This window comes from Hypanus sabinus, chromosome 5 (genome assembly GCF_030144855.1).
Source record: "Hypanus sabinus isolate sHypSab1 chromosome 5, sHypSab1.hap1, whole genome shotgun sequence".
In the NCBI taxonomy this organism is placed as follows: Eukaryota; Metazoa; Chordata; class Chondrichthyes; order Myliobatiformes; family Dasyatidae; genus Hypanus; species Hypanus sabinus.
In genome coordinates this window covers 42,191,702-42,206,617 of record NC_082710.1, presented here as the reverse complement: position 1 = coordinate 42,206,617, position 14,916 = coordinate 42,191,702, and the positions used below count along the sequence as shown (strand labels likewise).

General features: G+C 39.3%; 1 protein-coding gene across 13 annotated transcripts in view; it reads left to right on the top strand.

The window, feature by feature from the left end:
- agtpbp1 (ATP/GTP binding carboxypeptidase 1) overlaps positions 1-14,916 on the top strand; it is a 270,083-nt gene that overhangs the window by 144,425 nt on the left and 110,742 nt on the right. For 12 of the 13 annotated variants that reach the window (XM_059969829.1, XM_059969822.1, XM_059969828.1 and 9 more), the window contains 5 exons: positions 3,310-3,347; positions 4,369-4,577; positions 11,165-11,342; positions 11,445-11,536; positions 12,713-12,829. In XM_059969829.1, coding sequence (XP_059825812.1) covers positions 3,310-3,347; positions 4,369-4,577; positions 11,165-11,342; positions 11,445-11,536; positions 12,713-12,829 — 634 coding nt within the window. The remainder of the gene's footprint in view (positions 1-3,309; positions 3,348-4,368; positions 4,578-11,164; positions 11,343-11,444; positions 11,537-12,712; positions 12,830-14,916) is intronic. The other variant, XM_059969833.1, reaches the window with a different exon arrangement.

Below are 14,916 nucleotides of genomic sequence, written 5' to 3'. Positions count from 1 at the left end.
CCATTTTCTATTACAAGTGACTAGTTATTTTTATCTTATATAGGTATGAACTTTTTATTGTGAACTTGTTTATTGAATTTATTTTCATCATGGAATTATCTCCCTCCTCCCTTCTTCCCACTCCCTCCTCCCTCTCCCTCCCCCTCCCCCCATACATTATAAAAGAAATGTTTTAAATGATTCTGTTCTTAATCTAAGAAATTAACTAGTATACACAATCATAACTCCGAAATGGAATAGTTCAATATTTTATAGCCATTATAGTAATAAATGAGTTTTCTCTTGCTTTGGAGTAGAGATTACCATTAAAAATACATTTTTATGATAAATCCATTTTCAGCAAAATAAAACTGCATGAAGCCACAGTTTTTCATTATTATCAAGGTTAAATATTGAATCCAAAGTTTTTTTTTCCAAATTTGTTTTCTGAAACATTGCCGTCATGTACTGATTGATGTCCAGTTTCTTGTTCAGAGATGTGCAAATGAGTCAGTGGAAGTTCAGAACATGTTGTTTTCACATTGTTTTCCTAAACTAGCCTCAGGATTTTGCCACCGCTTTTCTAAATCAATAGTGGTTAAATTGGTTAAATTTTATTTGTCAGATTCCATTTCTTACTTGCTTCCCAAGTAAAACATTACAATCAGCTTAAGCTATGAAATTAAGTGCATTCTTTATTATGGTGTTCACCTCAGCATCTTTTTACAATTATTAAATGAAATTGAATGTTTATTTTCTACATGTTCTTATGCAAATATAAATAAGCAACACTTTGTTAATACCCATTTTCCAAGTTACTTTTGTGTTGTTTAATTCTTTAAGACCTTTTAATTAGCCCAGGAATCACAATTTTCCTTAATACCAAGACTATAGCGTCAATTAATTTGGTGGTTAAAAGAGAAGTTCATATTTACTTGATCAAGGGAGCATATTTGTAATACAAAGCAACACACATGAGTGCTGGAGGAATCCAGGAGGTCAAGAAGCATCTATTGGGGGAAATGGATAATCTATGTTTCAAGTTGTAACCCTTCATCTGGACTAAAAGAGAGGGGAGCGATAGCCAGTATAATATGGTAGAAGGAAGAGGTGGCACAAGAGCTGACTGTAATAGGTGGATCCAGGCGAGGGAGGCAATAGGTAGATGAGGAGTCGGGAGAGTGGAAATGATAGAAGCTATGAAGTAACAGATAGAAAAGACAGAGGGCTGAATGTGATGGAAAGGAAGGTAGAGCATGAACTAAGTGTGGGGGGTGGGGAAGAAAACCAGTGGGAGGAGACTGAGTGATGGACAGATGGAAAAGGTGAGAGAAGAGAAAGAGTTAGGATGATGGGGGTCAAAAGAAGACAGTAAGTAAAAGAGGGTAAAAGGAACAAAGCTATCAAAAGTCTGAGAATTTGATGTTCATGGCACAAGATTGGAGACTGCCTGCACGGAATGAGGTTCCTCGACCTGACAGTGGAAGAGGCTATGGGCAGATGTGTCGATGTGGGAATGGGAAGTGGAATTGAAGTGGCTAGCCACTGGGAGACGTTTGCTGAGGGAGCAAAGGTGCTTACCCAGTCTGTCCAGTCTCACCTATGCAGAGAAGGCCAATAAATAAACCACAGGATTGAAGCTGCAAACTTTTCAGATTATTGTACCAAATGGTTTCTGTCCATTTTGTTATCGGCTTGATATTGTAAGTTAGTCTATTCATTATTAGATAATTTAATAAGTTTCCAATTTTAATGCCAATGTGACAATGTGGTTATCTAATTAAAAATGAGAAAACTTACAGATGCTGGAAATCCAAGCAACACACACAAAATGCTGGAGAAACTCAGCAGGCCAGGGAGCATCTACGGAAAGAATAAACATTTCAGGGTGAGATGAAGAGTACTCTTCCATAGATGCTGCCTGACCTGCTGAGTTTCTCCAGCATTTTATGTATCCAAGCAACACACACAATGTGCTGGAGGAGCTCAGCAGGACAGGCAACATATATGGAAAAGAGTACAGTTGGCATTTTGGACCAAGACCTGCCGAAGGGTCTCATTTTGTGTGTTGCATGCAAAAGAGGTTAATGTACAAGGTTTGGTTGAGCAAGGTCTGCAAGTAAAATTTCCAGTTTGTTTAAATAGATTGCATCAAGTGAGAGTGGGCTCCCTTACCTCTCAACCCTCTGACTCTCAATACAGGAGCCCTCAGGGCAAAGTACTAAGTCCCCTCCTTTACTCCCTGTATACCCATGACTGTGTCGCTACCCATAGCTCTAAACTGCTAATTAAATTTGCTGATGACGCTACTTTGTTAGGCCTTATCTCAAACAATAACGAGGTGGCCTACAGGGAAGAAATCATCTCGCTGACATGGTGGTATCAAGTAAACAACCTCTCCCTCAATGTTACAAAAACAAAGGAGCTGTTCGTGGACTACAGGAGGAATGGAGACGGGCTAACCCCTATTGACATCAATGGATCTGGGCTTGAGGGGGTAAACAGCTTCAAGTTCCTCAGCATCCACATCACCAAGGACCTCACGTGGTCTGTACACACCAGCTGTGTGGTGAAAAAAACACAACAGCACCTCTTTCACTTCAGACAGTTAAGGAATTTTGGTATGGGCCCCTAAATCCTAAGAACTTTCTACAGGGCATAATTAAGACAACCACTGCCTGGTATGGGAACTGTACCTCCCTTAATCACAGGACTCTGCAGAGAGTGGTACAGACAGCCAAGCATATCTGTAGTTGTGAACTTCCCATGATTCAGGACATTTACAAAGACAGGTGTGTGAAAAGGGCCTGTAGAATCATTGGGGACCCAAGTCATCCCAACCACAATCTATTCCAGCTGCTACCATCTGGGAAGCGGTACAGCAGCATAAAAGTCAGGACCAACAGGCTCTGGGACCGCTTCTTCCAACAGGTCATCAGACTGATTAACTCATGCTGACTTGAGTGTGCTCTATATTACCTTATCTTGTTCTATTTATTATAAATTACTACGATTGCACATTTAGAGGGAGACCTAACATAAAGATTTTTACTCCTCATGTATGTGAAGGATGTAAGAAATAAAGTCAATCCAATTCAATTCAACATGCAAATTTTCAGCTTTTTATACTATCAAATAGACTACATTGTCAGCTTCATTCATCAACAGAAGCAGATCTAAAGTTTATTGTAAAATAACAAATGTATGTTTTTAATCCGTTGTATCTGTTTCCTCATTAGCATAAATGAAAGGTTTTTGAAGGTTTTTTTTCTTTAATTCTTGCAGCAATTTGTTAATGGTTGCATCTTATCAACTCTGTTATTTCCACAGGGTCGCATTAGACACGCTGGCAGCATTGTTAAAATCGAGTAAGTGTTTTAGATGCTTATGTAATTTAATTGTTAAAAATAGGTGTTTTCTTTGATTACAGTGTGACTGTACAATTTCTCTTATTGTCCTTTTCATCTCAAGCACATAATTCTACAGTGCTAAAACTCCCTTTTAAACATTGACCTAATGTACTGTTGTTTTTCACCTTTGCGGTTACACTCCTAAACAAGCCAGATCCTGTCGGTTTTGACTTCTGCTCCAAGCTGTTAAGTAACAACTACATCTGATCTGATTCCACCTGATGTACTTCACATTCTAGCTTCAGCACTTGCATGATCCGACTGACCCATCCCAACCACTTTCATAATTATTGTACATTTGATTTGTTTCATTCCTGGGCAATATCAAAATTCTGCTAATGGGGGTCAGGTTATGGTGGAATATTTTCTTTGAAGTGAAATCTTTGATTTCAGTTGTATTCATGGATAATTTAGTGCCTTAATGCTTGATATTGGGATGAAGTAATGGCCCTTTATCAAGTTTGTTTCATTCTCTTATAGCAGGCCAAATATGCAAATTCTTGTTCTAAAACATCTGTTAATTATAAGCAATCGTCCAACTTCAGATATTGCAGATAATAACATGATGATGAAATAGTTTGGAACATTTGCAGTTGCCATGTAAACAAACCACATGTAGCTGCACAAAACTGCTATATGAATTTAAGTTGACAGCATTATGAAGCCATATAAATCAAGAACTGATTCATGTGTTAGATTTTGTAATAGTAAACCTTAAAAGGGGCACCTTTGGAGAAACACTATGCAGTTTTCTGCAGAATATACTTTAAAAATCATTTTAACCTCATCTATCTCAATATCCAAATATGAGAAATCTCTCCAATTAAGGTTACAAAATTTTTTTCAGAAGATGGTTTCTGTACTTTTTTCTGCTCTTTGCATAATCACAACAAATCAGTACACATAGTTAAGAAACAGCATTCATGCATTTCCTTACTGGCAGGTAAGATTTTGTAAATATGTGTTTTTATTATTGTAGAAACCAATGCCAGGAGATCAGTGGAGAGGGGGTACCTTCCTGTTCTTATTACAATATATATCGATTGGCATAGGCATGACACAAGACATCGGCATATGCTGATTCGTAAAGGAATTTTAACCTGCATCAAAAATGTGACAAGTATTAAGTTGGGAAGGAAAGCTTTTGTAGATGCAGAAGGGATAAAAATCTTGTATAATACATCTCAGGTAAGTACCTTGATGGATGATGAGCTAATGCAAACCTTAGAGTGCTGTGATGAAAAGTAGATAGCATCTCTTAATAAGTCTTTGAATACAAGAGTTTATGTTACATTTTAAATGGTTGTCATTACAATCACCAGCTATTTAAAGTTAATATTTAAAAGTCCTATATAAAATATTTTGAACCAGTAAATGAAAGAATTATTAATTTTTCAGTCTATTTTACCTTGCTTAATTTAACACTTGCATGTTTTAATCTAATGTATGCATGTATAATATAAGTATTTTCAAGAAGGAAATCAGGAGGGTATAAAGAGAGCACGAGATAGCTTTGGCAGAGAAGATTAGGGAGAATCCAAAGAGTTTTTAAGTATATCAAAGTTGATTTTATTGTTTTGCACACAAGTACATGTATGCAATGAAAAACCTACATGCAGCAGCATCACAGGCACGTGGCCTGGGTGTCTGGGTCCAAGTGCTAGGTACAATGCACTGTTTAGACAGTTTAAACGCCAGTCCAGATCAGAGGCAAGAGCTGATTTCGCTTGTAATCCATGATCTTCACTCCTCTCTCCAGGGTGCTGGAGCCTTTCCCTGTCCCATTGTTGGGTCAGTTTAAATACGGCCCACATAGACTGAAAAGACAGGGTGTTGGTCAGGACGAGAGCTGATTTTGCTCGTTCTCAGTAATGGCGCTGAGGATATGAAGACTGCCCCGGCTGCTGTCCTCCGTGTCTGCTGATGTGATGAACTCATAAGCGAGGTTTTGAGCCAACCCTGGGCTGTTCCAGGGTTCGGATCTGCGGACTAGTTTTAAACATAGCATCTTATAAGCAGCATTCACAAGGAAAACATAAATCAGAATCAGAGTCAGGTTTATTATCACCGGCATGTGGCATGAAATTTGTTGACGTAGCAGCAGCAGTACAATGCAGTACATAATATAGAAGAAATAAATCAATCAATTACAGTATATGTATATTGAATCGATTAAAGATCATGCAAAAATTGAAATAATATTTTAAAAAGTGAGGTAGTGTTCATGGGTTCAATGTCCATTTAGGAATCAGATGGCAGAGGGGAAGAAGCTGTTCCTGAGTCACTGAGTGTGTGCCTTCAGGCTTCTGTATCAACTACCTGATGGTAACAGTGAGAAAAGGGCAAGCCCTGAGTGATGGGGGTCTTTAATAATGGACGCTGACTTTCTGAGACACTGCTCCATATAACATAATTAATATAATATAAATTATAAATAATTTTTATGAGAAAGAACACTGTTAGAACATGCAGGTATTAATGATGGAGGATAAGGCTTGGCATATAACATATTGGGCAGAGTCCACTATTCTCTGCAGTTTGTTATGCCCCTGCACATACAAATTGCCATGTCGGAATATGGGACAGTCAGTCAGAATACTTTCAGCAGTACTTTCTGAGAGTAACAAACTTCTACAGATGTAAAGGTTCTAGTTTGCTTTATCTGTGTTTACATCAAAGTTTGTGGCCCAGAACTGGTCATCTGATGTTTTAATTTAAAGCTGCTGATTCTCCACCACTGGTGACCCTCAATGTAGACTGGCACATCTTCTCCCTCCTTTTTTTTGAAATCTTTAGTTTTACTGACAATGAGTGAGAGGCTGTTGTGGCACCACTTAATCAAGTTCCTACCTCGTTCCCATACTCTGACTCATCACCACCATTGGTCAGCAAAGTTACACTTGACATTGCTGTTCTGGTTGTTTATAAAGTGTACAGGACTGCAAAGGGGGCTGTAAGGTCTACAAGATAGCGCTGGAGAGTGGCGAACTTGTGTGCAGCTGTCAAGGGAGTTATCAGTGCTTCCATTTACAACAGCTACAGCTGAAATCTGTAGTCACGGAGTCAGCAGTAAGTAACATTGTTTCAGGTCATGTAAGAGAGCTAGCAGTTGTCAAACCTGACAGACTCTGGAACTGTAGACTATCTAGGAGTGAGGAAAGCAGCTGGAAGCTCAGAGATCCTCTCCATTGTGTCGGGAAACGTGGCTGCCAGGAGAGGCTCCAGGTAAAACTGCAACACAGTCCTAAAACCTCCCCTTCCTAACATCTGTCTCAGGAAAATAAAACAGAAGACCTCATAACCAGATCAAAGGGACATCACGGCCAACGACATCCACAGGTGACAAAGGATCCCTGGATTCTAGACCTTTGCTCTGTGCTCAAAACCCAATGATGTGACAAAGGACATCCAGAGTCGAGGCCTCTGCTCTGTTGTCAAAGGCTAGACCAGAATGTGTGACAAAAGACGTCCATAGATTTCAGGCATTGTGGACGAGCACCAGTGAGTTCAAGGTCTGTTGGCCCACCAGGTTGGTGGGTCCTGGGATTGGATGTCCTGTGAGCAGGAGGCATGAGGGCTGATGACCCCTAGTATGTGAGTTGTTGTGTTAAGGCCTGGAATGTGAGGTCCTGTCATTGGCTAGAACTGGAATCGCACATGGGCACACAGCGCATGCACGTAACACCCCAACCCACAGGAACGAACTTGTCTCAACTTTACAACAAAAATAATACTAACTCATGGACTAAGACGGTGTGTCTGCCAGTAATGTAATTATACTACAAGTAGGACTGCCTTCGTCTGCCTTGTCCTTTCCCCAGCACGAACAACACACTACACTAAGGGTGAACTTGCTTTTATGTTGTTTCCCCGACAACCCTGAACTAGAGCCAATAGGGGGACATGACATAAATTTGATTGGAAGTCCGCAAGTCAAAGCCTGGTGGTGAAAGCCCTAGAACTACGAGTCTGAGAGGCCTGTTGTCTGTAAGACCACTGGAAGCTAGAGGCTTGGAGCCCGGTTCTGAGGTTAAAGGACTATCTGTGTATGTGAGTGGATGCGTCAGTGTGTGGGTGGAAGGAAAGGGGGTCATTTTCTTGTTGTTTTGTTGCTTCTTGTGTTCTGTGTTTTGCTGAGCATTGTAGGCATCCTATGTTGGCTGGTGAATGTGTGGTGACACTTGTGGGCTGCCCCAAGCACATCCTTGGGTTGTCTTGGTTATTAATACAAATGGCACATTTCATTATATCTTTCGATGTACATTTGATAAATAAATAAATCTGAATTTGAACTTCGGACACAGAACTGCTCCCTAAGGATTTCACCACCCACCACCTGGACTTGACAGTAGTATCGGGTAAAGGCAGAGGCACCAGTGGTTGCTTCATGATTAATGCATAGAGCTGTACAGATGTGGCATTTCTAACTCAGTCCTGCTCCCTTGACTTGGAACATCTGGTGGTCAAGTGTCTATGTGCTGAGGAAATGTCCACTGTTGTATTGATAACAGTGTACATTTCACCCGTAGAAAATGCCAAGCTGTCATAAGGAGGAGCTAAGCACTGTGATCAACAGTCACAAGACAGTGTACTGTGATGCCTTCCCGATCATCAAAGGAACTTTGACCAGAGGAGCCAACACACTTGGTTGCTGTTACACCACCACTAAGGATGCTTACCATGCCATCCCATGCCCACACTTTGGCAGGTTTGATCACCCAGCTGTGCTTCTGCTCCACGTATACAGGCAGAGACTAAGGATTGCAGCACCAGTGCTGAGGACAGTAAGGGCATGGTCAAGGGAGGCAGAGGAGTGCTTGCAATACTGCTTTGAATTGTGGACTGGACCATCTTCAAGAACTCATCTTGGAATCTGAATGAATATGTCATGGCCATCAGCAACTTCATCAAGAGCTGCAGGGATGAGTGTGTGCCTTTGAGAACATAACCAGGGTTTCCCAAACCAGAAGCCTCGGATGAACCAGTAGGTTCACAGTCTGCTGAGGGTTAGACCTGTGGAAGTTAAGACCAGACATTTGAGATCCAGAACCCTACAAGAAATCCAGGTGTGACCTATGGTTGCCATCATGATTCGCGCTATAACAAAACTCTGAAAACATTTTGTTGTGGTTGATATTAGCAGTGCTGGACTGTGGTCATTGAGAAACATCATCACACTTTCCTTGGGCACTGGTACTTCAGATGTCTTTTTGAAGCAGATGGGAACATTCGAATGCAGGAGTGAGAAATTATGCACGTCTGTAAGTACTCAGCCAATTGGTTTGCACAGATCTATAGCACTCAACTGGATATGCTGTCTGGACCAGACACCTTTTATGGGTTCATCCTCTTGAAGGACACCCGAGCATCAGCCTTAGAGAAGACTGAAATTACAGGGTCAACTGGAAGTATATGGGCTTGTGTGTCATGTCATAGAATGTCAAGGCATGCATAAAAGGTATTGAGCTCATCTGGGGAAAGGAGTCACTACAGAGAGAAAGGGCCCCTGAGAAGCCAATGTGGACATCTTTGTACGGAGCTGCAAGAAATGGGCAAGGTGTTCAATGAATATTTCTCCTCCTTTCTTACAGTGGAGAAAGACCTGAATACATTAAAACTCAGGAAAGTTAATGGTGTTCTACGGATAGTTTATAGTACAGAGAGGAGGTGCTGACATCTTAAAATATATGAAGTACACACATATCCAGGGCTTTACCAGGTATATCCAAGAAAAGTGCCGGAGGCTAGGGATGAAATTGCTAAGAGCCCTGGCTGAGGTACTAGTCACAGATGTATCTGGAAGGCAGTGAATTCTGCTCATAGATTTTATGGTCTTAAAATACAGTAATAAACATATATCAAATATGTCTAGAAATTTTAAACTTATTAAACGGTGAACATAAAATCTTTCACGTGCTGCCATAATGAAATCTTTGGTGACTAAAGAACCCATCAGTAAGTAATCTGTGACATAATTTCCAGCACTCTTCTAATGCATGTAGATATTAAAGCAATCTTCCATGTAATTTTGGAAAGAAAATAAAATTAGACCTGTATGCCTTGCATGCCTAACATTGTGCTGGTGCTCCAAGAAGATGGCCAATGACCGAAGATGAGTCTGTCTAATGTTAGTTCTAGAACAAAAATCCCTACAAAAAGAAAAAAATAGCAATGATTTGGAAACTTTGGGGAAAAAAAATGAATAACCAAAATGGATATGAAGGTCATGCTGAACCAAATTCATTAATTTGTTAAAAAAAAATAACAGAGAGCATTCAGGATAATGAAGTAAATTAAACACAAGAAATTCTGCAGATGCTGGAAAACCAAACCAATACACACAAAATGCTAGAGAAACTCAGCAAATCAGACAGCATCTATGGAAATAAGTTAGCAGTCAATGTTTTGGGTCAGAGAAGGTTCTCGGCTTGAAACATCTATTGTTTATTCATTTCCATAGATCCTGCTCATTTCTGTGTAATGCAGCAAATGCAAATTTTCGAAGATTGCAAAAAGCCTTTGATAATGTACTATGTGAGGAATGCATGCAATTGGAGTTAAGGGAGATAAATAATAGAATAGATATCCAGGTGGATGTAGAACAGAAAGCAGTGAGCTGATGTAAGGTGTACAAGAAGATTCAGGATTTAAGACACATTTCCTTGCAATTTATATTGACTGCACAGATATTTAAATTGGAAAAAAGCATCTTCTAAACCAGAGAAGACCCTGAGTTTGGAAATTGAAGGGAGAGTATTGACTACCATGGAAATTGCTTGGACACATATTAGTGTAGAAAGGGCATAGATTAGAAAATAAAAACAAATTGTCAATTATATAAAGCATTTTTTTGAAACAATTATCTTTGAATCTGAAGGATGGCCGAAGAGCAAATCACAATGTCTCAAACCTGCATATTTATTTATTGGTATACAGTGTGGAGTAGGCCCTTTTGGCCTTTCAAGCCATGCCACACAGCAACCCACCAATTTAACGCTAGTCTGATCTTGGGACAAGTTACAGTCACCAATTAACCTACCAAACGGTATATTTTTCTGGATGGAGCAACCAGAGAAAAGCCACAAGGTCACGTATAGTACATGCAAGCAGGCAGCGTTGGGAAAAGAACCTAGAGCACCTGTACTGTGCTAACTACTATGCTACTGTGCCACCTCATGATTTCTTGGATGGTGGAGACCTTACATAAATAATGTTCTTAATGTTCATAAATAATGTCCCCAATCAGTAAAGATTAACAGGCTTTTCAACTAAAGTTGGCCTTTCAATAAAGTATGTTACCTTCAATTATTTTTTATTCAGTTTTAATAAACGGGTGCTGAGCTTAATTCTCTCTGGACCCTGGTTTCAAGCTGGCAACTTGACCAATTCCTGCAACCTCATTTTCTGAATTAGTACCTTGTAAGTCTGTACATGAAAGCTGAGGGATCCATTTTATGTTGGTTAAAGAGATTGCCGGTCAATGGAGAGTTAGATATTGACGAGGACGGTTTATTTTGATCATGATTTTTTTTTTCTGTAGTAACACTGAGGTATTACTTTCCAGTGTTACACGTAGGCTTACTGCATGAACTTTTGAAAAGTAAAGCAATTTATAATTTAAATGTTTCATATTGAAGGTTATTTTTATCACTAATGCATTTAACAGTCACACTAAAGAAATGTGTTAGCGTTTTGTTTTATGAATTAATAACTGCACTCTGGGATTATAATACAGTTAAAGAGAGAGTTGACTGATGCATTATTTTGTTTTTCAGGATTGTCTTTCAGTGAGAACCCTAGACCCTTTGGTCAATATCTCTAGCCTCATTATGAGAAAATGTTTCCCTAAAAATCGTCTTCCCATTCCAACTATTAAAAGTGTTTACCAGTTCCAGTTGCCAGTGATCCCAATAAATGGTCCTGTCGCACAGATCTATAATTTAGCTCCTGAAGGTAGGTTTTCACTATTTGCAACACCTTTCTTCAGCCTTAAAATAAAAGTAACTGGAAATGTATTTGAAAGTATATGTATTTATAAGAATTCTTCTATTTTAGTTGATGATGTTGTAGATGAAAGTGATGATACTGATGAAACTGAAGTGGAAATAGACAATGAAACTGAAGAAGAAGCAAATGAAAACCAGAAGGTACTCGAGCAACATTTTACAAGATGAACTGATTCGAAAGTTGACACAAAAATAAAATTTTCCATACTGATGTGTGGTGATAATGAATTAAATAAATGAAAGTGGGAAATATTTCAAATGTAAAATCATACATCAAGCTCATAGAGCTTCCAATTTCATTGAAGGATTCTTACAATCAGGAAGGAAGCAGCTCAAATTTTAAATTGTCTTTTTAACATTTTATTGAAATTAATGGTTCGTGCATATGCATGGGATTAATGTAGAAACATCATATTATTTCTTAAAATAATCTTTTGAGATGTTTGGTGTTGATAATATGTATATATACATTTGTATTTCTGAGTTCAGAGGTTGTGCTAAGCAAACATGGAAAGTGTTACCTAGACCTCACAGAGCAATGGTTTGTATTGACAAGAAACTTTGTAGGGATGTTAAGTTCATAAGTTCTTCAATTTTTCATCCATTTAACTCTTTCCCTTGATTTATAGTAGAGAGTTATCTATTTTTAGTATTACAAGAACATGTTTTCGTTGTTAACTTGTACTTGTGTCAGAAAAGCCTATTTCACTGTCAGCTTTAGCTGCAATGATAGAAGGTAGTGAAAGCAGACTTTTTTTTACAGAAATCTAGTTCTGAATGCACCTCTTCTGACAAATGTGAATATTTTACAATTCTTATTATACTCGTATCCATTAACGTTTCTCGTGGTATAACCTGTAATGAAGTTAGTTTTTTTTTGTATTTCAAATCATTTGGTGAACTGTTTTGTTAAAGTATAATCTACAGCTTTCAGAATTTCTACTTTTGTCATTGTCCTTATTCCAAAGGAAGCAACTTATTTCCAATGCAAGATAACACTCTTGAAGATAGTTTGATGGAATTTCTAGATTGAATTCTTCGGTCACATTCCTTAGAGATTTTAAATTTTGGTGGATGATTTTAACCACATTCTTTAAGCACTGTTTATAAAACATATTACTTAATGACTCAGAATATGTGGGGGGGGGAGCAATCATTTTGATAAATATTTCCAGAAACATTAGTTAAACAGGATGCATACAAGGTGCAAAAGTATTTAAGTTAGATATAAAAAAAATGAGCATTGTTTGACTGCAGAAACATTTGTAGCTCTATTAATATAAGAAATAAATCATGCTTCTTGCACTTTTTACCCAGAACGATGATATTGAAACTGACCTTAGCAAGTTAAAGCCAGTGCAAGATTTAGGGCGGCCAGTAGAAGAATTGGAAATGTACAAGCAGTTTTTCCCAGAGCTCATGGAGGACTTTCAGGTAAAAACAACCCTTTCTGCTTTGGGCACTTCTCTGTTAAACATTTCAGAACTAGGCAGCAATGCATGCGTCAGTCTTTGTTTTCCATTAGAGCAGCCAGCGACACCTGCACCTATTGAGTAAAGCTACAGTTCATTATATTCTACACTGAATGATGTGGCAGAGAGATGAAAATGATCAGGATAATGCTACTTTGAGGATGCATTTTCCTTGATGTTAATTCCTGGTGTTGGGAGCTGAACGTAAAACTATCAGAAATGACTGAGAACAGTTGTCTAAGCAGATCTTGTAAGTGTCTTTAGTAAACTTTAGCAGCTTGATATTTTCAGTCAGATGTATGTGGCACACATTTCAGGAACTGAGGACATGAGCACGAGGATTAGATAATGGAAGAATTAGTTTATATTTGTGCTGCTTGTTTCTGCAGCATGCTCCTTGCTTGATGTTAACCCATATCTGCCATATCTGACCTGCAGCATTTAGTGAAAATGATAAACTTATATCAAGTTCCATGAGGCCTATGGGTTAGAACCACCATTATAAATGCTGCAACAGAATAAAAATAGATTTAACCCAGCCATCCTCAAATATGTGGGCATTCCACTGAGATGTAACACTGAGCGTCATAGGAAGTCATTCCTACCTGTGGCCATCAAACTTTACAACTCCTTCCTCGGAGTGTCAGACACCCTGAGCCAATAGGCTGGTCCTAGACTTATTTGCACTTGGCATGATTAACTTCTTATTATTTAATTATTTATGGTTTTATATTGCTATATTTCTTCACTATTCTTGGTTGGTGTGGCTGTAACGAAACCCTATATCCCTCGGGATCAATAAAGTATGTCTGTCTGTCTGTATAGATTAGGTCATGGCCCCTTGAAATCCTAGCTCCCGTGATGACCTTCTGTGCTCCTAAACTAGTTGGATTCCTAGCTAAAGAGTTTCTATGAATTATCATACTGGAATCTATGTAGCAATGTGTGAACTTGCACCAGTGTCCCGTCTATTGAAAGCAAAACAGTTCCATCCCAAAGTTCAACCATTATGTGTGATGAAATGAGTTGTTATTAGTGTGCCCTGATGAAGGGTCTCAGCCTGAACATTGATTGTTTATTCCTCTCCATACGTGCTGCTTGACCTGCTGAGTTCAGCATTTTGTTTGAGTTTCTCTGGACTTCCAGTACATACGTTTATCTCCTGTGTCAATAATAATATCAAGTACCATTTAATCAATACTATGTTACATGATGATCTGGGTGGCTGCCTTCAGGAGCACTTGTTCCAGGTGTTTTTGGAGCTTTGGTCCATGCTTGGGTACTGGAATTGAAATGCAGAACTAAGGTAACGAGCCATATCATTAGTTAATGAGTAAAAGTATGACTTCTATTTTAAAATCATGTTGACCATGTTTAGCCCAGAATTAGTTTGCATACCATCCCAACCGCTCAACAGATGACGCCATTGCCACCACTCTCCACCTGGCCCTAACCCACCTGGACAAAAAAGACACATATATTCAGATGCTGTTCATAGACTTCAGTTCAGGATTCAACACAACCATCCCTCAGAAACTGATTGGAAAGCTGAGCTTACTGGGCCTGAACACCTCCCTCTGCAACTGGATCCTAAACTTCCTGACTGGGAGACCTCAGTCAGTCTGGATTGGGAGCAGCATCTCCAACACCATCACACTGAGCAGGGGGGCTCCCCAGAGTTGCATGCTCAGTCCACTGCTGTTCACTCTGCTGACCCACGACTGTGCTGCAACACACAGCTCGAACCACATCATTAAGTTCGCTGATGACATGACCGTGGTGGGTCTCATCAGCAAGAACGACGAGTCAGCTTACAGAGAGGAGGTGCAGCAGCTAACAGACAGGTGCAGAGCCAACAACCTGTCTCTTAATGTGAACAAAACAAAAGAGATGGTTGTTGACTTCAGGAGGGCACAGAGCGACCACTCCCCGCTGAACATCTACGACTCCTTGGTAGAGATCATAAAGAGCACCAAATTTCTTGGTGTTCACCTACCAGAGAATCTCACCTGGTCCCTCAACACTGGCTCCATAGCAAGGAAAGCCCAG